A 23,420-nucleotide genomic window follows, 5' to 3' on the forward strand; every position below is an offset into this window, starting at 1 on the left:
GTAGTATAAATTACAAGATATAGTAAAAATAGTGTACTTGTTAATGTCTTGATTGTGTTGTCAAGCACAAAGTAGTGCATGAAGTAAACAGCAGTATTGATTCCAAGCAGATAAAATAAGTACACACCCAGCTGTAATAACTGACCCCTGGGAGAAGGGGAGTGATTTGCCTTCCATGTTCTGTGGTGTGAAATGTGTAGGTAGCACCTTCTGCTCTGAGTGCTCTCTAAAGTTTTGTAAATCTGTTATCTATTTTATCTGTCGGGCCTTACCATGTTTTCCTCATTCTTCTGTTTTCACTAAGTGTGCAATGCTTAAGAAAATCTAAAAATGTATAAGATGCTTTTGAACATTAGTCATATTTCACATGCCATCCAGCCTGGTTTCTTTGATGACTGCTTGTTATTTGGTCACAGAAACTCATAATCTGCCAGTCAGTGGCATATGAGAAATGTCTGTGTATTACATGGCCCAAGTCCATTTCTGCTCCTTGTCAAAAAGAAGTGTGGGCAAGGGCTTGGGCAGGGCCACTGCAGCAATTCCTTCCTCCAAGTGAGAGAGCTGGGCAGCAGCTTCTGAACAGGGAATAGTGCAGGTGGCTGCTGATGGTGTCACTCACCTGCTGTGATGGCAGACTCAGTTGGTCATTCTGCAGAATATTCAGCAACTCGGTAATTTTATTTATTACATAGTTATTCTGGTTGCTGTTTAAGTTACCTCTTTCTTTCAGCCTCCCCACAGGGTGATGGGAAAGACATGTTTCTCATGTTTTCCTTCCCTTCCAATTAAAAAACCCTTTATTGGGATCTTAATGTAGTGATAGTAGATGCAACCTTCCCACTAGCATTTTACTCCAGCATTCCACAAATGTGCTGATTTTATCACTTTCTTTCATACTTGCTGTTTGAGTTTGAGTTGTAAGAGTTCCAGAAAGTGAAAAAAAAGGTCTGTTTTACAGTGCTTTTTTACTCGAACAAGGGGAATAAAAAGAGTCTAGAGATCACCTAGAAGTCTCTGCTGAGCAGGTGATAAAATACAATACCTTTGGTGAGGACTTCACTCTGCAAGTACAATTCATAAGAGATCAGGAGCATTGCTGGTGCTGACCTTGGTTGTGGCATTGTGGAGTTAAGGACCATCACAGGCATGGCCAGCCCTGGTGCAGGTAACATGGGGCTGTTAGAAAAGTGCTCTCTGATGCAATTGGAAATCATGGCAGTTCTGGTATTTTTGCGTTTTAAAAGCCTTGATTATCTTTTGCTTTAAACTTTCTATTTTAACATGAATGACTAGTGGAACAGTAGATTTTAGGTTTGGTCAAGTGGATCTTGAGAATCTAATTTGTGTCTCAAGCAAACAGGCATTTGCAGGGTAGTAAACTTAATGAGTCATTCTTTTTTTTTTTCTTTGTTTAGCCCCACGGTGTTTGATGGCAACAAATGGTGCTTTTGTGTCTGGAAGATAACCAGGCAATATTCATTAATGGTCAAAAATCTTGAAATAAGACCTAGTTTCCTTTACTTGCCTCATGGAATTCACAGAGACTTACACATTGATTTCAAAACTACTACATAAATTGGTGTTTGTCTCCAGACTGTTTTGTCATTAATTTAATCTATGACACTGAGAAGTGATGGGACATCAAATAGTTTTTTTGTCCTAGTGGTAATGAACAAACAGGCTTTAACAGACATATTTACAGCTCAGAAATCATTTTAATGGTGGACATGTAATGGTAGCTTGAGAGTATTTTACTGCTGAAAACTAGGATGGCTGACAATGTAATTAACTCATTCAGGAAAAAAAATAGTTTACATAAAGTGGTAGATAGTGGAATACTTGAGGAAACTGTTTCTTTTGTTTGAATCTTTCTCTTGGAAATCCAAAGAATAGAGAGGAACAGAATTCTGTCCTATTTTTATCATAACTGTTTTGGGCCTTCAGTCTTAATTTTAAGAACTGCACTCAGGTTGAAAGATTTCTATAGACGAAGTTAGTCTGCCAAGTATTTATCACCTATTTCTGATAAATAGAAATAACACCAGCTATTCTACTAGCAAAACTTTAAAATGAAAATGTTTGCAAATGACTGACTTTGAAGATAAGAACCCACTTAAGTGAGACAAGCAAAGGAACTTTGACCCTTTCAGGTTTTTAATAAGCAACGCTATCACTGTAATGTTTGCACACCATTACTGAATCCAGGGAAATTCAGGTAGTGTTTAGTGCAGGACCTTAGTGCTTGTACCTGTTATTCCTCTCTCTGCTTTGCTCTGGGATGATGGAACAGAGATTTCCCCATGGCAGTTCACTGTACCAGTACTCTGACAGCAATGTGAACTGTTCTGCCAGGAGCAGAATGGTATTATGAATGTAAACAGATGAATAAAGTCTATTGATAGGCCACTGTGGCAGCTGGAATGGCCCCAAATCCCTTAACTTCAGAATTTCACCATCAGGGAGAATATGGCTTTGTTCTAGGCAGTGAAGAGCAGCCACAGCAGTATCTTGGCTCTGCAAGAGACCTTGAAAACCATAGTATTGGATCATAGTTATGATTTGAAATTCTCAGGGGGTTGCTGTCTTGCAACACTGACTTGTCGCAGAATACACTGTGGGTTCATCTCTGCAAAAACTTGGGATGAGGAAAAAATGTGGAATAGCCATTGTATGGTCAGTGAGCTTTTTCTCTTTTGAAATGTTGGGAGGAGTTTTAAGTGGAAAATTATTTTTGCTGAAACCAGAAGTTAATAAAAGTATCTCTCTAGTAGATTTGGGAATCTCAACCAGTGAACTTTCACAACTATCTGGAGGTACTAAGGGGTATCTTTGAAAGGTTGCTACTAGAATTAGTAGCTACAAGGAGGTAGGAACATTTTCATACAGAGTGGCTAAAATGAGTTTTTGTGTCAGTTGCACCTGTGTTCAAAAACAGTGCTACAAGTGGAAGGTAATTGTTTTTAGCTGAATTATGTTAATGAGTCCCATAGGCTTTGTTCTTCCTTGTGTCCCACACACACTGCTCTGGAGCCACAGTCAAAGCAAATCCTGTTTCTGCCCCAGGCTTCTTCCTATGGCAGAGGGGCAGAGTCACCCATGAGTACACCCTGCCTTTTACAGCTCTGAATGCTCAAAACCTTCTGGACATGTCTGGCTGTTCTTATGCTGAACATCAGTTGTTTCCTCATCAGTCAGTTCTGTTTTGGAGGTAATGGTTGCAGAGAAGAAGGTATCTGTTAGATTAATATTGATAAAATCAATTACATGATACCTTCAAATGCTGTTGTTTCTGCTGAAAATGCTGCCAAGGGGTTCTTTCTTTAGCTCTGAGTTCCCTTTAATAGCTGCTGCTCTCCAAAGTCTTTAGTCTTGATGTGATATATATGAGTATGAGCTTTCTGAGACCTGCATTAATCAGCTCGTAAAACTCCCTTGGTATTTCCAGAAGAACATTTGTAGGTTTACAGATTGGTGCTGTTTCAACAATATGCAAAGATTTGATTTCATGAAAGCTTTAGAATGACTGTCACTCATGACTTCCCTGTCCTGATGTGATTTGGTCATTTACTAGTAGGTTATTGCATTGCTAATAAGGTTTTCCATTTAAAAAAAGAGAGAGAAAGCCTTTCACAGAAGTTAAGTCCCAAGCTGTTCTAACAGTAATTTGGCACCAAACTGGGTAGAATTTACTAATGAAACATGGAAATATCTACAAGCAAGTTCCTTCCCCATCAAGACTGAAAAGTGAAGGACTTTAAAACATGAGTTGTTATTTTTCCTAATCTTTTGTTCTAAAATAACTTGAAAAACCCCTCATGGCCAGCAGCTGATCTGGGTTCTGAATAGAAAGTTAGGTGTCTTTATCAATAACACAGAGCTGTCATGCTGTGTAAGCTGGGGAGAGACAGAAAAGTACTTGTTCATTTCTGAAGCAGCTGAGCTGCTTATTCTTCAACATGTTCCAGATACTTTAAGAGCAATACACCACTATAAATTGAATTGAAGTTCTGCACTATCAGAGATTGAGCACAAGTTCAGTGAACCTCAGTGCACAGTTGACAGCTGATAACTGTGGTGAATTAAATCTAGCAGTTCTACTGCTGATCCTCACCTATCAGTGTAGACTGAATAATATTTTCTTGAGAGCAGATCCTTACACGCAGTAAAGCTGGCAGCTTCAGACTGTTTTCCCATATTCAGCATCTGGTACAAAATAGCATTGCTTCATATGAAAAACTATTCAAAACATATGCAAGTTTGTTACTTCTTGTACCCCAAAAGCTGACATAATTTTTCTCATTTGATATTGAATTGTACATAGAATTAAAAAAAAAAAATAACAAAAAACAAAAAATCCCAAGAGTTTGTAGATTGTATTCTGTTGGGTTTTTTAATTGATCTAATGTGCAGTCTTGTGGGTTTCTATGACTTTAGGAAGGTGACAGTGCTGGCTAGGAAGTTCCCACTCTGTTTCCCACCCCTTAGTTCTGCTTGAAGGTGCGTAGGCAACTAGGACTTTGTTAAATTAATAGGATTAAAGAATTTACATTTCAAAATGAACCCAGGTTAGATCACTGATTTGGTTCAATGTGTACCTCTATAGTATTTGTCTAAAAAACGTGTAAGGATGATGTGGAAGCAAAAATACATAAAACTGATACCCTACAAGGCAGGAAGGTGCATGACAGAGTACCCTAAAAGCTGTAAAGAATCCATTGCTGGATAGAGATGGCAAGGAAGATATTCAGAGAGAAACAACAGTTTGGGTATCCAACATCAAAAGGGAAGCAGCTGTAACTGTCAGACCAGCTGCTTCTAGAGAACATCTGTTTGATGCAGTGCAGCCTCAAAAGCTGTGTCATTTACTGGGGAATTTCTTGCAATTTTTTTTAGCATTTTAGGCATCTGCACGTGCACAGTCCTCTTCCTTGCTCACTTATGCTGGTTTTTTTTTATTTTTATTTTCTTTTTGTTTTCAAAGAATGACAAAATTTTGAGAGTTGGTTATTTTCTTGTCTCCATGTTTGTCCTAGTATGCCAAATATTTTTTCAGAAGATAATGTGAGTCTGATACAACTTGTGCCACATTATTGTTAATTAATTGCAGGAGGAGTAAATCTCTCTGAGACACTGTATGGAGAGTGGTCATGATCAACAAATACTTTTTTTCTTGATTGGATTTACCATTCAACTTCCAGTAATAGCTCCCAATAATTGTTATAGACTGTGATGCATTAACAGAGTTCTCTCATGTACCATATCTGTCCAGTGTATACCAGCTATTTTAACAGAGAAATTTGGGTACATAAGAGATAAAAAGATTTTCACTTTTAAATGCTCCTAATTGAATTTACTCTGCGAGGTAATTACTGGCTTGAATCTGACTGTTCATCATCTTATTAGAATGTTAAGTCTATAAATCTGTGCAGGTAAAAGGGTAGGTAAATATTAGTTTGAGGTTCTTCCATGTTATTTCTATTACTGTATTTTGTTCTTCCCTGGAGTGACTTTGCTACTGTATGTAAGGGTGTGTCTGTGGACAAGCTGAACACAACTTTGGATGTCTCTGTTGCCTGCTGCAGTAAGTCTTTATGGCTAGATAGAACAATAGTGTTCATTTTAATGATAGCTAACAAAATGCAGTGCTTGCCAAAGGAAAGCAAATACAGCAAGCTGTAAGACAGTGCAGAGTTAAAACTTCATGACTGTCAGATTCAGTTTACACTGTTCCCTCTAAACCACATTTGAATTTGCTTGCTGATATACTTAAGGTTAAAAAGTGAATTTAAAGGCATAGAGTAGCACTGGAAGTGTGGAACTGGGAGGTCGTAGAGTACCTTTCTTTTGCTCAAGAAATTCCATTCTAGTTCAAGATTTTAATGTACCAGCAAAACTGTGTTTTTTCACATAACAATTTTAAGATGATAGTTATTCTCGTTGGATTATCATTTGTTAGGGAAGTGACATCATTGTCTGTGTTTTACAGTGAAGGCTTTGTGCTGTGCCAGGTGGCACCGTTTGTGTAACCACATGTCCTTATCTTGATTGCAGCACATCTTCATTGCCACCTCTTGACTGGCCTTTACCAAGCCATTATGGGCAGTGTGAACTGAAAATAGAAGTCCAGCCTAAAACTCATCACAGAGCTCACTATGAAACAGAAGGAAGCAGAGGAGCAGTGAAAGCATCTACTGGAGGACACCCTGTAGTAAAGGTAGGAAGTCTGGCTTTCTTTAATAGAAGGTAATTTTTAAACTACAGCTCCTGGTATTTACAATGCTGTGAATTGTTACCTTTTGTGAAGCTTATAGCCTTCCTGGGCAAGATTTTGTCCCTTAAATATGATGGTAACTATTTTGAAAACACTGACCAATAAAACCAGTTCTTGTTGAGCTCAGAATAAGATGTAAGGTCCTGGTAAATTAGACTTGGCTTTGGCATCATACTCTCTTTGAAGAGAAAGATATGTGGGTTTGGTCTGGTTAGAATAACTGTGTGCATGAGATGTGATGTGCTGCTCTCTCACTTGGAGTGTTCAGGTGTGTACACAAACATCTTGCTCTGTGCTGGGGAGATTTCTGGGTTGCTTAGGGACAGTCACTGATGTCTCCTTTGATATTCATTGTGTCAGCTGGCTCACACAGCTTGGAATGAAACCCACCCTCATTCACCGAACATGGGCAAATGGTGCTGAGAAACTGTGGGGCTCCTTAAGATGCCTTGTTTATGTTTGCCACATCCTTAGGTGAAAGCAGTGTCCCTTCACTTACCTCAGTATTGCTTAATGGTCTTTATATTAATTCCAAGCCAGGTTAAGACAAAATTTAATGGCTTGTTTATAAGTCAAATCAGACAGCAGTTACAAAATCCTTATTAAAAAAGGAGGGGAGAAAAATCTGATTACATGAAGGTTGCAGCAGGTTTTGTCTTTTCCTCCAAATCCAGGAGGAAATATTTCATGTTCTTTTCCAATAAAGTCAGTGTTTCAGTCTTAAATATTTTGCTACAGTCTAGACATTAAAAATGTATTTTATATATTTATCCTCTTCCAGTAGTCAAAAGTGACTCATTACTATTGGAGACCAGATGCAAAGTGCTGATAGGATTGCCATAATCCATCCTCATTCTTTCTCCTACTCTTACTGTAGTATAAACATGTTATCACTTTTCCCCCTTTAGTTTATTCCTCCTCTTTGGCAAGTGAATTGTGTCAGTAAATTGTGAAATTTACATCATTACATTTCATCTATATCAATGAAGATATACTAGCAGAGTTTAAGTGTCTTGGATGATCTGCTGTTATTAATTTGTCTAAGCAGCCTCTGCTTCCAGGCTCTTCATCTGATGAATTTCTTCAGCCTGACTCCTAATCATATTCTTTGGGCTGCTCATCACTGTTTCTTCTCTGTTAGCTTACCTTGAAATTTTTCATTTTACACCTTTTTTCCTCTTCAAGTCTTTGCATCATTCCTTTCTCTCCCTCTAAAAAGAGTTGGTTATCTGCATCCCATCTTCTTTCTTGAATGTCTTTCCTTGTTTTTCCATTGCAGTTCTCAGGTTGAGCTCTTCATCCAGCTTTCATGTTCCCTGCAAAGCTGCTCAGTGTGTTTCTTCTCACAATGCTGTGGCCTAACCAGCTGCAATTCTCTCCTTTTGTCAGACCACAGGGTTTCTTAGCACAGCAGAGACAAGGTCAGGTGCTTCTTAGGGAACTGTGTGCTGCAAAGTAGAGAAATTTGAGGATGCCTGGCCTAGGCTGGGGTTGGAAAGCTGGCAAGACACGTTCCTTCATGTGGAGTGGTGTGTTGCTTCAGTCAGTGGAGGACAAGTAGACACAACTTCCACATGCCAAGGTGCTCTCAGAGGAATTTAACACATCATTAATGAGGACAGAAACCTGAGAGATTTTAGCTGACAAAATAAATCTTTCCTGAACTGCTGTGAACCTCATTCAATATTGTTTAATTTTTTTCTCTGGGTGTTTGTCTTGCTCTAATATTTGCATTAAGGGAATTTATGCTGCTATTTGCAAGATTTGACAAATATGTAGGCTTTCTTTTGCTTACAGCACTAGATGATTCTAAGCTGCAGTACTGGATGCTTCTAACTGCAGTAATGCAAATTAGAAGAAACATCTGTAGTGGGTGACTTACAGCAATGATTTTAAAAGCTATTTATTTGCATTGAAATTGTGAAATACCTTGCTATATGAAAATGCTGTGTTGAAAATGAGGATGGCATTTATGTGTCTGACAGTCTTACACTTCAACACATGCATTGTACTTTGTCTCTCTAAATTAAAATGAATGCAAATGCAAATTAATATTCAACTTTGCAATTTGGTCTCTCTCTTCCAGCTGGACTGCAAATTAATTGTTGTGTTTGATAGGAGATAGGAAGCTGTTATGAAACAAAGCATTGATTTGTATTTACTTTTTACTTACTGCTTGGAAAAATAGCATGGGAAAGGCCAAATTTGGAACAGGTAATACTAATATCTGTAAGCAGGTGGATATTACTTTCATACAAACTGAAATGTTTTCCAGTACTTCTGGAAGCTTATTCCAGAAATCCACATCATAGCATGCACTACTACTTCTTTCTGACTTTTCTTTTTGGTGCTCTTAGCTTTAGAGCAATCACTTCATGTGTGTGATCATTGCAGTAAAGCACTCCACATTTTCCTGTGTGAAATGACTGTGTGTTTACCAGTGTCAGAGATGAGAAAGGAGCTGGGTAAAGAGAATAGAATCCTTTAATTGGAGCAGATCTACAGTGGTTGTCAAGTCTAACTGCCACATCTTTGGGTGCTTGAAGGCCTCTGTGCTTTTCCTTCTTACACAACTTGTTTTGCTTTTGAACATTATATTATAGAAAGCTGGAGTATTTAACCTCCAAACTGTGAAGCCTCTGTAGTTCTGCATATGCACTTGATGTATCATTTAAAATAAAGATTTTAAGATAGTACATGGCTTCAAGCCTTTAATGTATTAGTGCATGTCATTAATCTATTACTAATACTGCACCACACCTGTTGCTAGGACACTAAGCTTCTGACAAATTTGGCATCATCAGTTGTGAGTACATTTAATCAGCTTATTTCCAAATGGGAGGAAATTAAATAAGTGGAGCATCATGCTTTGCTTTGTATATCTCTTAACTTTAAGAAAGCTAATTCTATAATGATGTTCCCTTGTTTTTAGCTTTTTTTAATGCTAAATGTTCTAAGCAGCAGATACCTTTCATTTTAAGCTCTGCTTTCTTGGGAGTATGTTCCAGCTAATCCTTGTCATCTGGAACAGTTTCTTTTACCTTGGTGGAGAATCTGCATGATAATGCTGACAGTTTACACAGGGAAGGAATAAATAATATAGCAGAAAGGTTTGCAAGGAGAAAGGTGGCATGTTGAGCTTTTGTCATCCAAATGATGTGGAAATTTTGTAGTGCATTGCCAGGAGACAGCCTCTGAGCACTCCCTAATTTTACCATTCTAATTCATAGGTTAGAGTCTGCAATTCACCCATCTAGGAGCCTTTTAAACAAGTAGCTGTCACATTTTATCCAACTCCAAATGAATAGTCATCATTGCTTGAATTTCCACCCTTCCCACGGGTATAAATAAAATCATGTTTGCACTTAGAATTTGCTAGAATGAGTTTTCTTCTGTCTGAACTGGTAGGGTTCTTCATGAGACCTCACTTGGGTAATGCTTATGATCAAAAACAGAAAAGCCTTTTAGAGCAGGTGGGCACCTGATAAGAATCTATTTGGGATAGTTTGGGGTTTTTTACTTTTGTATCCTAGTTTTCTGATCTAAATGAACTTTTCTTTTTTAAATAAACAACAAACTTGTCTTATGTATTGTGTTCCTGTTACTCATGTAATTTTCTGCAATTTTCTGAGCTCAAGGATTTTAAATTAATGACATCTTTTGGTAGTAAATCATAAAGCCTGTGTTGTGCACAAGAAGTAGTATTTCCTTTTATTTTTTTGTCTTGTTGCTAGAGAAGAAGGTGATGTCCATGTTGGTCATCTTGTAACCACACAGAGTGATGTACTGGGGGACTGTGGGCTCACAGCTGCTCCTTAGCACCTCTCTGTGTGCAAGCAGTGTCTGTCCTGGGGCCACTGTGGCAGTCAGGTGTAGGTATGAACTGTGATGGGTAATTGGTTGTACAGCTGATGGTGTAGCAGCAGACACTGTCTAGAACCCACTCACACCCTGGGTATGCATGATAGATTTGGAGTTAAGCTGTTTGGCTGTTAAGAATTTGCCTGGACCAAAAGTGTCTTTTTCCTGTACTGCAAAGGGCTTAAGCATAGAATCATTCTGTTCCTCTGCCATAAGCAGAATTATTCCTGTAGCAGATTCACAGTAACAGAGGAGGGGATGCATTGTGGAATCCATATGAACAACTCAGCAGTTCTGCAGCTAAAAAAAAGATGTAAGATCAAAAATGAAAGCAATATTAAATAAAAGCCAGTTTATTTAGATGGCTACGCACTGCTACTCACTGACAAGCAGAGTTTTTTGTGTAGGGTTTCATGGAGATCTGTGTCAGCTCTGTTTAAAGTGATTGCAGAGCTTGAAGTCAAGATAAGCGCTGCTATGGCTGAAAAAAGTAAACTAATTGAGCAAAAGTAAACTCCCTTTGAACTGCTTTGAAAGTTCTGAGACAGGAATGTGTTCTCAAAAAGCCTGTCATACTCTGCCTGAGTCCTGATGGAAGAAACTGCAACCAACAAGACAGGATCTATCCAGGCAATGGCAGATGATCTGATAAAAGTAAATTAACAAAGCATTGTCTAAACGAGTGTATGTTTCCTGGCCTGTAATTCTGTTGCTGTCACCTTTTCCCAGCTGTTCCCTGTGGCTCATGCATGTAACTACTTGAATATTAGGTATAATATTGGAATTCTCCCTCTTCTCTGTGTCCAATAAACAGCACTCTTTTTCTGTGTTTTGCAACCCTTCCCATTCTTCCTGCCTTCCACTCTCTAATTTTCATGTTTGTCGTGAATTTTTTCCTGGTTTGTCCCTCACCAGAAGGCAGGCTGTATCCCAGCTCTAGTTGCCTCCTGTTGATTGGTGACAGCAACCTGCCAATAAATCTAAAACGCAGAAGGTAAATCTCAGCCTGTGTGAACTGTGTAATGGCAAAAAGCATTGACCTTTGGATGAGATTCTAAACCTATGTATCTTTCAAGAACAGTTTGATTTAGGCATCTTCTGCTTCAGAATCCCAAAAAGCGATAGCAAAAGGGATGCCTGTACTCACTCTAGAAAATGCAGTAATTGGTGTGAAAACCAATAAAAACAGTCATCTGCTTTTTGTATCATTGGTTTATTAAAGTTTTCTTTTTTCTACATGTTATGTGGGAGTAACCTCTTCCTATCCCAGCAATGCTTGTCCAAAAACTCTCCATAGCATAATTAGCATTTGGAGTTGGTATTTCAGGAATAGCACCGTTATTTTTCCAAGAGTGTGGTAGAGCCAAGTGCACATGGATGGTTTGATGGCAGATTACATGGGACTGGCAATTCTGCACTCTGTTAGCCTAATACTGTTGTAGCTATTAGATTATATTCTTTTTTGTGTAATGTAAAATGGGACAGGACTAAAACACCCCCAAAAAACACCTGAAGTCAGCATTTAAAACCCTTCCAATCCTGTCTGCAAGCAGAGTGTGTAAAAGTGTGAGATTTCAGAAATAGAAATCCAAGTTTTTAAACCTTGAAGAATGTTTTGTACATGTCTAAACACATGGAACCACGTCCAATAATGAACTGATATTTGCCATTACTCTTTTTGCTTTAGTCCTTTGCAGGATCTGTTTGTTTTTGTGATGACCTTTAAAATGTTTTTAATTGGACTTGTGCCCCTACCTAATAGTTTATTAAAGTTTGTTCCTTTTATCTGTCACTATTTTTTTCACAATTGCAAAGGTCTGTACTATTTTAAAGTCTTGAAGTCAGTCTACTTAATAAGTTTATTTAACAAAACACAAAGGATGACTTTTCTGATGTGTTTGCTTTTCCTTTTCTTTGATGGAAAGGTGCACCAAATAATCAAGCAACAGAAAATAGCACTGCACATCAGGAAGGGATTGAAATAGATGTTTTGGTTTAATGTATTGAACTTTAAAATCAGACATTTAACTTCTTGTAACATTATAATCTCTGCAGAATCAGAATGAAATTATAAAAAGAATCCAATGTGCTGTTAAGACTTTGTGAGCCAGCAGTTGGGGTATTGCATGATAGATCTGAATGGAGTTTCCTTCCATCAGTTTCTGCTGTCTCTTTTAAGCAGTCCACTGGAGATTATAGGTCAGCACTCACTGCACCTCTGCAAGGCTGCAAGGCATGACTGAGGTCATTTTGACTTTCAGTAGCTTCCCTGAGCTCTGCTTTCTTCATTTCATGCCCATGGTTTGCTCCAAGTTTTTCCAAATGCAGCTGTTGATAAATTCAGAATAAATTGTATCACTGGCATTAGTCATGGTGTCTTTTGTTTTAAATTATGTTCATCTTCATGCCCTTGGATCCTTGTCATCCCTTACTTGTCATCCCAAGTCATGGCTGATAGATGTGCTGCTGAGCTTGGCAGATAGCCCTTCAGCTTTTAAACCCAGCCATCCTCACAGTTCTTTAGGACAGCTGCTGCGCACCACTCAAAAGGGAAAGTCTTGTGGAGAAATGTCTGCAGGAAAAAGTTCCATTGATCAAAGCCGTTCACTGGTGCCTCTCTGATCCCACTGTCCAAAAGATTCCAGCCTTGTGGGTCATGTCTCCCTTTTCTCAGAGGATCAAACATTTAGATGGTTCGGTTTTTTCTTTAAATAATTTCTTTTTTAAAGAAATTGGCTTTTACTTTTGAAGTGGACTGAAATTTAAGCAGTGAAGGTTCTTTTCCTTCAGGATTGTTTAGGTTTCATAGTGAGCTCAGTCTTCCAATGCAAAAGGAAGAAGCAGCTGATTCATGAGAACAGCTCTTTCTTTTCACCCTCTACAATGGGGCCTGCATTCTTCTCTTTTGTCCTCCTTACCTTGTCACTCTGGGAGTGTTCGAAGGAATACAGAAGTCACTGAAATGCATCCAGCTGCTGTGAGTGTGTCAAGGGGGAAATAACTATTTACAAGCTGCCTTTCATATCAAGGTGTTGAAGAGCCTTGGAAATCTCCATCTGAATTAAATGCTTAGTAAGTGCTTGTAGGTCTTTACACAGATGAGTTTCCTTCCCTGTTCTTCACATTTGAGCTGAGGATCTCTGTATAGATACTGGTGCATTTGGTGAAGATGGATTGTGAACTTTAGGGACTTGATGATGTCAACCTTGCATTGTATTTCAAGACTGTGCCCTATTTTTAGGGAGGCCTATTTGTATGTAAAAGCTTTCTTTCTAATCAGCCTACTTCACCAATCCAGTAATGCCCTAAGCAGTGAATTAATTGTGCAAAGGCAAAGGAGCACTGAAATGTTCATCCACAATTAGCAAGCAAAAAAAAAAGGCACATAAAACGTTAGTATTAAACCTCAATGAATGTTTGATTAAGCATGGCAATTTCCTAATAAATGCTGGAAAGTTTTGCAGGAAAAATGCTTTAAAAATACAATTAAATAGGTTTTGACACCATCAGAATGTTGTTGGGTATCACAATATGCTTGATAGCTGAGCATAAAACCTAACTGATGAAATTATCTTTCCCCTACCACCACCACCCCATACACACACACACCCAGTTCCATGTTTTCTCTTAATTTCTGAGACTGAAACTTTAGGTGTATGGAATGCTGACATTATTTCTGGATTCAGTGACACTAGTAGGTATTTGGGGTTTTGGATATGTTGATTCAAAAACCCAGACTATTTCCAAGTATCCTAGTGATGTCTGTAAGTACCTGGTTACTGTGAGGTGTCTGTTTGCTCTTGGATGTTTTTTCCAAGCTTTGTTGTATGTCTTAAGAAATGACACTTTTACACTTGAGTAGAGATTGGTAAGACTTGGCCTGCAACAATAAATAGAAAACATGGACAGAACCTTCTTCATTAAAAAAAAAGGTGGAATGAGGAGGTAAAAATTTTAAGTATTAGAGACTAAAAAGAGTCTTTTCACAAGCTTTTCAAGTTGCTGTTTTCTTTAGACAAGAGCATGGAACCAATGATGTGTGAGCCAGCTATGGTCCAAATATAATCTACATGAAATCTGGAAAAATGCTAATTTATTTTTTGCAGGTTGATGCCTCTAAAATAAGGTGACCTCTTTGTTTTTCTCAGCAAGGAAAGGTTCTCACCACTGCCCCAAAATTCCAAGTTTAAATAGTGCTGTCTTTAGTGATCAAATGAATCCATATAGTCTCTAGCGTGACAGATTTTTACAGGATTTTCCACGTGTGCATTAAGAACATAGCAGTGTTTTTGTTGCATAAACTACAGCTTCTTGATGATCCAAAACTCTCTCCTGAAGTGCCTGCCTGTGTAGTTGCTTGGTAAAAGCCCTGAAGTGGCAGTGCCATGCAGGGGTTTCCTGTGTGCAGTGTAGTAACTGTGGAGCTGCTTTGGCGTGAAGCCCTTGTGGCTTATCCTGTAGTGACCTTCAGTCTTTAGCCTTCCAGCTTTAGTTTAACTTACGCAGGCACTGACCTTTGCTATGGAAACGATATAGAAACACAAAAACAACTTGGCTGAGTTTCCTCGGCAGAGCAGTGGGTGGTGGATCAGGATTCTGTTACAGGGGAGGGTTTCTAGAGGTCACTGGTGACACAGTGCAGTAACTTACTGCTTGTCTGCAGCACACTGTTTGCTGCTCCTGGGAAAGTGCTATATATATCTTTTTTTAAAGTAAAACTAGCAATTTTTTGTTTGTAGTGAGCAGCTCTAATACTGCACATTATTGGAATAAGTGCTAGGAGGGGAGGTTTACCTGAAAGCCTTCCTAGGGCTCAGCCAGTAGTTCAGGTTACTGTTCCTCTGTAAGTGACCCATGACTGAATCTTGAGCACACTGATACTGTAGTGCCTTACCATAATGCTTCCTCATGGTGCTGATTCTGCAGCACTTGCCAGTAGGTTGTAAAATGCTGTTTATTTAAATACCTATGGTCTGTAAAAACACACTGTGTTATTTGTGTATATTCTTTACTAAGGTGAACTAAAGGTTCATGGCTTCATTATGTATTTAAACAAAATATAGTATTTTTTCTCCCAAGTTAATTAAGTACTTATTTTCATTGAAAAACAATTAGCAGGTTGGGGATTTTTACTGATTTAAATGTTTGGGCTGTTCAACATACAGAATTGTGCATGAAGCAGACAAGGTGGTAAGAAGGCATCACCCTGCTGTCAATGAAATTAAGAACAATTAATATTTTTTTGAATGAGAGCAAAACTGTATTTAAAAGGAATGCATTTTAAATGCCTAAATAAATAATATTTCCTGATTCGAAGTTGATTTGGGGTTGTAGTTCTCTTTCATTATTCACAAGGTAGGTTTTACATCAATAATGGCAAGTCAGCCTGGAACTGCCAGCTTGCTTATTACACAAGATTTAAGGGGGAAATGTTCATTCTGAAGCATAGATTTGTGTAATAAATTTGGGGGTTTTCTATCCACAATCCTTTCAGCTGCCTGAGTTTCACTAGCACATCGGGCTGTCTGGTTAGCATGCACGGCCTGTTGAGCTCACTGGCTGTTGGCTGTGGCTGCTGGGAGCACAGGGACACTGCAGCCTGTCCCTGCTTGCTTGAGGCTGGGATGTTCCCTTTAATGAGGCTCCATTGGTGCAGTCAGGCCCTGAATTACACTCTGTGCTGAAATACATGGGGGTTGTTCTTCCTTTCCCACTCCCTGGCTTACTTTATTGCCACAGGTATTGCACACATTGGTTATATTTATTCCTTTACTTTGTGGGGCGACGTGGTGTTTATCTTTTTACTTGACCTTGAATAAAAGCAGTAAATTGCCTGCAATACCAAGTATATATTTTTAAGTCTCTGCTACCTTGTCAGAGTATATGGCCATAGAGTCTCCTGGGCAATACCAGTGTGACTGCTGGCATGGGGGATGCTTTACCTTCCTAAACTGAGCTCCTGCTCTGCGTCCTCTGCAGAAGATGGTCTTCATGCACTGTAGAGAGACCAGCTTAGTTTTACAAGTATCCCCCACCCTTCCTTATCTCTGGTATCACCAGTATCTCTAGAACTGCTGTGTACATTTCCATTGTTCAGCATGGGGAAGATTAGCCTTAATTGGAAATTAGCTTTGTCACAGTGACCGCATTTGGAAGTCAGTCAAATTTTTGAATAGGTCTGGCTTGTAATTTTTTTAATTCCCAGTATTAGAGTGAACACATTTAACTAACGTCACATTTAGGCTGTATTCCATTGTGTTAAGATTTAATTTTAACTCTGAGGAAAATGGATGGTGGAGTCACAGTGTTGAGAACTTGTGACAAGATGGCTGCTGTAATGCTAAACTAATATGTGTCCTAATTTTCTTTAAACTCCTAAAATAATTCAGACTAATTAAAAAAAATAAATTATTCATTTGGTATTTAATGAAAAAGACACTTCTGGAAGGACACTGGAGTCCTGCATCAAGCATAAAAAGGAACTTATGCATGTGTATATATTTAATTGGTGTAACAGTCCCTATGCTCCACTGTGATGGCAACACTAAGAGGAAAGTTCCTTGTGGTCCTGATGTTCCTGGAGTTTATAGTTGACTTCTGACAGTGAAGGGAGAGAAACCTGCCAGTACACTGACTGTCACAGGAGGTTCTTTACTGTAACCATTTACTTACATGGGAAGCAATTTTGACAATCTAGACTGTCTCCATTCAGTGGCTGAAGGGATAGTTTGGTTTGGTTTGATTTGGTGCTTTTTAAGTGGATTTAGCGCTTTTCACTGAGAACTCCAGGGATAACATATTTGACAAAACAAAGTCTTTCCAGACTTCTGTGTAAACGTATATTTCTATTCTTGACTGAGAAAGCTCTAATAAAAGTGACAGACCTGGTAGGTGCTGCCACTTGAATATAGAAACCAGGCTTTCATTTGGTCCATGAAACTCCCTGCCAGGAGTGCTGCACCAGCAGTGGGGCTGCTGGGTGTGGGTGTGCTTTGGGCTTGTGTGCCGCTGACTACTGGCTTAAATTACTCTTCTAAGTAAGTTAAATTGACATGTTTTGTTTGGTTTTTAAGTGTTAGTTGTGTAAAGAGCTTGGATAATATTGTTGTGTGACCAAATAACTCTCCCTAGAGACAAAAATATTGACATGGCAAAACCACGTTTAAAGAATGACTGTCTGTCCCTCCCTCCCGTTTGAACATAAGTTGATGTCAAAGTCAATGAAATGTAAATCTGCTCCAGTGCTGCTTAGCAATTATATAACTTACAGCCTGCATCAATCTGCCAGTTGCAGCAAGGTGAAGGAAAAGATTTGTAAGAAATATTCTGTAGGCTTCAGATTTATAATAACAGGGGTTAAAGGAAACTGGTGTTACTGTTGTTTATGTTTGTTTCCTTAACAAATTACCCACGTACTATCATAAAATGGGCTTTTTCTTCTAATTTCAGTTCATAATTTTTTTCTGCTGTTTCAGTGTTGCACCAGAGTTGCTGCAGTTAGCTCAAGCAACAGGTGGTTTTATGGTAACTGACTGCATTGGTGGTTACATGTGAATTTGAGAAATGGAAATATGTATAAATTACCATTTGCAGAATTTGGGGGTTTGAAGTATTTTCTTTGCCAAAAATAAACCACACTTGATTGTCTAGATATTGATTGAATCTTCTTGTCCTAATTTGATACATTTTCATTCACAAAACTTCTTAAGTTTAATAAAAGTTGCTGTTCCATTTCACAGCAGAAAAGCTAAAAGTTTTTAGTATTTCTAGAATCTAGGTGCATCTTAGTAAAATTGGTAATTGGTAATTAAAAACATTACCAGAAACAGACTTATAGCATAGCATAGCTTTGATGTAGAAATTCTGTAGATAGAAAAATTGTCTTTGAGAGATTCAAAAATAATAACAATATTTTGACATTCATTCATTCATTCCAGTAATTGTTGCCAGTCCTTGTGTTTGGTGACAGATACCTGTACTCGGTTTTCTGAAGTTAGTAATGAAATACTGCTGACTGCTAACTCTTTGGACTAGTTGTGTGTGTGTGGGGTGCACCCACAGGTGCAGTGGGAGTCACCTAACCTGCTCTATTCCTTGTGCCCCCTCAGCTGCTGGGCTACAGCGAGAAGCCGGTGAACCTGCAGATGTTCATTGGCACGGCCGACGATCGCTACCTGCGGCCCCACGCCTTCTACCAGGTGCACCGCATCACCGGCAAGACCGTGGCCACTGCCAGCCAGGAGATCATCATTGCCAGCACCAAAGTGTTGGAAATTCCACTTCTTCCTGAGAATAATATGTCAGCCAGGTACTTCACAGCATGAGTCAGCCGTTTTGTTGCTATGTGTAGTTTTTATTTTCTTTGTTTGCGCAAAGGTAAAAGAAAAGTCCTGTAAAATCAGCGTATTTTCCACAAATCTGGCTCATGATGAAGTGACACATCTCTTATAGCAAGCCAGTGTGAGAACAGTCAGAAGTAAAGGAGCAGAGAGGCAGGGAAGCTCTCGTACAAATGTGTTATATGACCGAGGTTGTGTGTCTCATATGAATAATTGACCACTGTGTGGAATAGCAGCTGGGATTTGATGGGTACACTTTGTCGTTCTCTAGTCCTTTCTAAACTAGAACTAAATAGTGGTCTCTTGCTCCTTGTAAATGACATTTACTATGTTAAATAACTCACTTTGGAGGTTAAACAATGTGCAATAACAAATAATCTTTTAAACGTTCAAAAAAGCAGCAGCTGGACATTTACAAGACAAACCATTTCACCAGTACTTGCTGCTGTTTCCACACTAAGCGTTCTTTCAATCACAGACATTTAAAATAATCCTTAAAATACCATAATGGGGGGAAAAATAGAACAGCTTCATTCTTTAACAAAAGAAAGGCTTACAGAGTGAACTTTGGCAGTAGTTTGATTTATTTTTTCCATTTCTCTTGTGATCCATCTGTCCATCCTTTCCCATCTCCAGTATCGATTGTGCCGGTATTTTGAAGCTGCGCAATTCAGACATAGAGCTCCGGAAAGGAGAGACAGATATTGGGAGGAAGAACACCAGAGTGCGCCTCGTGTTCCGTGTGCACATCCCACAGCCCAGTGGAAAAGTCTTATCTCTGCAGACTGCTTCCATTCCCGTTGAATGCTGTAAGATTGCTCTAACTGTACATCTTCTATACTCATGGTTTCTGCATGTGTCAGGAGTAGTGTCACTCTGACAATATTTATTGCCAGAATTATGTACAGCAATTGTGTAAAAAGCATTGTGTGTAAAGCACTCAATTACCAAGTTAATGTATCTTTAAGTAAAGATGGTACTTGCCAACAGCTTGGAGGTTTAGAGGAAAAACAAGGGTTTGGGCTTTAGCAACTTCAGTAGTGCCTGTGTATGAGCAGAGGCAGCTGATACATCTCAGTGAAAATACTCATTCTAAAGCTGATACCATTTCCTTGATAAGAGTCTTTAGCATGACTTTCCCTATACAGTAATATCTAGTGGACAGCTGAACTTCTAGAGAGTTGATTTGTTAAATGTTGGCACTAAGGAGTCAAGGAATAACCTTAATCTGAGTTTCCGCATGAATTTATTTTATCTAGAAACCACTACAGTAATTTTTAATCCAGTACTTACTCCTAAACTAAAAATTGAATTTTCTGTAACGGTAGAGACTGTTGGCATTCATGTCTTCTTGGTGTTTCTTTTCTGTAATTACGTAATTTCAAAATAATTTTAAAAGCAAAGATAAATCATAGACAAATATGATTTGTGTATGTAAACAGATGGTAATTTTAGTTTCATCCCTGATTCTTCAAGTTAGACTCATAAAATAAATGTCATTATGATTAAAATTGTAAATAATAATTATTCCCTTAATATTTCTAAAGCTCAACGATCTGCGCAAGAACTTCCTCAGATTGAGAAGTACAGCATCAACAGCTGCTCAGTAAATGGAGGCCATGAAATGGTGGTGACAGGATCCAATTTTCTTCCCGAATCCAAAATTATATTTTTTGAAAAAGGACAAGGTAAATACTGTCTTGCTGGGTTTTTTTTTTTCAAACCAAGCTCAGTATCCGAGCTTAATTTTAAGAAATAAGGATGTTTTAAGAGTAGTAATTGGAAAGTTCATTTGGGCACTGATCTGTGTGCTGGTTGGCAGTTATTAATGAAGTAGTCCTTCTGATTCAGGAAGACAGAGGGTAACTAACTTGGAATGTGTGTATTTGAAAGATGCTGTACAGATCATACCATGTATTTGCTCCTTCTTACAAAAAAATGAAAAAGTGAAAATGGGATCTAATTGAAATGTAGTATTTAGCATTGATGCCATGTTACATCTGATTTAATCAATGCATAGGAACTGACTCCCTAGCTAATGAAATAAATGCTAGCTAGAAAACAATAAAACATAAAATCTGAACAGCTTAAATTATCATTCTGGTGACTCAAGTGTCTGATTTGAACTTTCAGGAAAACAGTAGCAAAAGAAATTATTAAAACCAAAAATTTGCTAACCAAGTGCAATTTTTGTACATCTTATTATTTCTGTATATATGTAAATAAGAATGGTGTTGTTTTTATTAGCAAATACAAAATGTTATGTAATCATGTGTTCTGCCACACAAGCTGAACACCTTTGGGAGAGGCAGAGCTGCTGCTCTCCCAGGTTCCCTGTAACAGCACCCAGTGCAGAGGGAGCCGAGTGCAGGGTGCAGGGTGTGGGCTATGCCAGGTCAGGGCACAGGGAGGCTGCCCAGGTGATTGCCCCTCTGGCACGGGCACCTTGCCCAGCTGCGGGTCTGTGCGTTCAGGGCGGGGAGCCCCGGGCCGTGGCCTGGGTTATCTGCTGCTGACTCAGCCTCCAGTCATCAGCAGCTTGTTTGAATCAGCACAAGTGGCAGCAGCAGCAGTTTGAGCACCCTTCAGGAAGGTTTCAGAAGGAGTGGAAAACCCTTCTGTGCCCTGCAGAACCCTTCTGTGCCCTGCCCCTGCTCAGAGCCCTTCTGTGCCCTTCCCCTGCTCAGAGCCCTTCTGTGCCCTTCCCCTGCTCAGAGCCTCCCTGCAGCTCAGCTGCCTGTGCAGGACCTGCACGCTGGGCTGCACTGCACAGTCCTGCACAGCAGCACCTGCACTGGCTGTACTGCTGGAACGCCTAAAGCATCTCTCTAGTCTGTTTACAGTGTGTGTCTGTCAGTTTAACAGCCTCTTTGTGACTGAAAATAAATCCTGTTTGATATTAAGTATTTAAATACTTTTAAGATGAATTATTAAAGTGTTAAGAAAATGCTTTTTGCTTGAATTATTTGTAAATTTTTCTCAACAGATGGACGACCTCAATGGGAGGTAGAAGGGAAAATAATTAGGGAAAAGTGTCAAGGGGTGAGAAACAATTTTTCTTACTTTAGAAAGCTTATTTTTTTTTTAATGTGTAAATTGATATTTTCATTGTTGTTCTAAAATTTAGACTTCATTTATTAAAATAAGTAGATCGCTGACTAATTCTGGCAGACAATTGGAGACTTCTGTGCCTTAGGAAGACTATAAAGTAGCCATTAAGAGGATGCTTTGAAGGAGCTGGAAATAGCATGCTTGTTGTGAAAGCAATGAAAAAAGAACTTGAAGATTAAAAAGCGGAAACTTAAGATAATTTTGCTAACCTGACAAATTACTTCCAGTGCATTAAAATTTTTTTAAAAGCTAATGATTCAAAATGCAGTATTTTAACTGCTAGAAGGTTTTCCTGTGCTCTGGCAGATAAGCAAAGCATCCTTTATATGATATGTCTGTTTAATTAAAGCATTATCTTCAGAGCACTTGTGTTTAAAAGAAAATAAAATTCTCCAAATAAAAGTTTGCCTGTAGTACTGTTTCACTATGTAATGTGCATGAAGTTTGCCAATTTAAAAATATTAGGGTGCTTTAGTTTTACCATAAGTGTTTCAGTTTTTCTGTAATTAACAGTTTCATTTGCTTTTAATGTGTAAAACTTTTTTATTTCAACTTTTCTATAGGCAAACATCATACTTGAAGTTCCTCCATACCATAACAAAGCCATCACAGCTGCAGTTCAGGTGCAGTTTTATCTCTGCAATGGCAAGAGGAAAAAAAGCCAATCTCAACGTTTTACTTACACACCAGGTATCAAATGAAAAATACAAAAGTGACATTTTATTTTGTTTTTTAAAGTGGACATACAAAAACACTCCAGACAGTTTTGATCCTTTGATAGGAACATAGGATTAGCTTTGAACTGTTTGTAAAACAGTTACTAAAGCTTATCTAATTAAAAAGCTGAAAAACAGAGTAGTAAACTCGAGTACTGTGACTACAGCTCGTTATTTCTTCATTACACTTTCTACACAATAATTTTTGCATTCTAATTTTTTTGAGAATTATGATGAATCTTAGAAGCTGCTCTTTAAATAACTCTGGTAATGACATGGTGGATAGTGAGATCATAGAAGAACAAATTTGTGCATTTTTTTCCACTCTCAAATGTCAAAAAAGAAAAAAAATAGGTTTAGATACAAGGAAGGTCAAATTATTTTTCCCCCACTCTGGATAGATTGCAGTTTACTGAGACAAATCAGCTTGTAACTTAGCCAGAAGTAAAACCAGGATATGTTAACTGCAGATGTAGTAAACAGCCTTTTCCTTCCTACTTGGTGTGAGGAAGAGCTTGCAGCAGATGTGCAGTGCCTGCTCCTGTCCTGCCCCTTGCTCTATTTCAGCTGTGTGCCCATTTGGAGCAGTCAGAATTCCCAAGGTGCCAGTGATGGTGGGGACCCTTTGGTGCTCCTTGGAGCACTTGAAGTCAGATATCTGAATGAGTCTTTAAAGATACAGATATTCATATAAACTTCTTAAAACTTCTGTATATGCTGACAAAGCCAACTTCCATTAGTTAACACAATTTAAAATAAGCTGTGCTCACTTGTTGTGCTCTAAAATTACCTACTTTTTAAATTTAGGCAGTGTTACTGAGGTGTCTGGTATGCCAAGTACACATTAACTGTGTTATCAGATTTCTGTGGTATTTGTCAACTGTTCTTCAAGAATATCAGCTCTTAAGATAGTTACACATCTATATTTTTGTTTGAAATATCTCTATTTAAATTATTTAAATGGTGGAACAAAATAATGACAGTTACTACTTAAATAAGAAGCAAGCTGAATTGTAACTGCAGCTGTTACTACACAAGCACTTAAAACACTCTATATGTATTACAGTTCATTTGACTGTAATATTTAGTTAACTGTATTTTATAAAGTAGTAAATGAGCATT

At 38.4% G+C, this 23,420-nt stretch overlaps 1 protein-coding gene across 2 annotated transcripts in view; it reads left to right on the forward strand.

The window, feature by feature from the left end:
- Positions 1–23,420, forward strand: part of NFATC3 (nuclear factor of activated T cells 3) — a 64,350-nt gene that overhangs the window by 18,491 nt on the left and 22,439 nt on the right. For both annotated transcript variants that reach the window (XM_059481207.1, XM_059481208.1), the window contains exons 3-8: positions 6,052–6,214; positions 18,241–18,440; positions 19,108–19,280; positions 20,019–20,159; positions 21,458–21,513; positions 22,146–22,272. In XM_059481207.1, the coding sequence (XP_059337190.1) occupies positions 6,052–6,214; positions 18,241–18,440; positions 19,108–19,280; positions 20,019–20,159; positions 21,458–21,513; positions 22,146–22,272 (860 nt within the window). The remainder of the gene's footprint in view (positions 1–6,051; positions 6,215–18,240; positions 18,441–19,107; positions 19,281–20,018; positions 20,160–21,457; positions 21,514–22,145; positions 22,273–23,420) is intronic.

Source organism: Ammospiza nelsoni, chromosome 13 (assembly GCF_027579445.1).
Source record: "Ammospiza nelsoni isolate bAmmNel1 chromosome 13, bAmmNel1.pri, whole genome shotgun sequence".
In the NCBI taxonomy this organism is placed as follows: Eukaryota; Metazoa; Chordata; class Aves; order Passeriformes; family Passerellidae; genus Ammospiza; species Ammospiza nelsoni.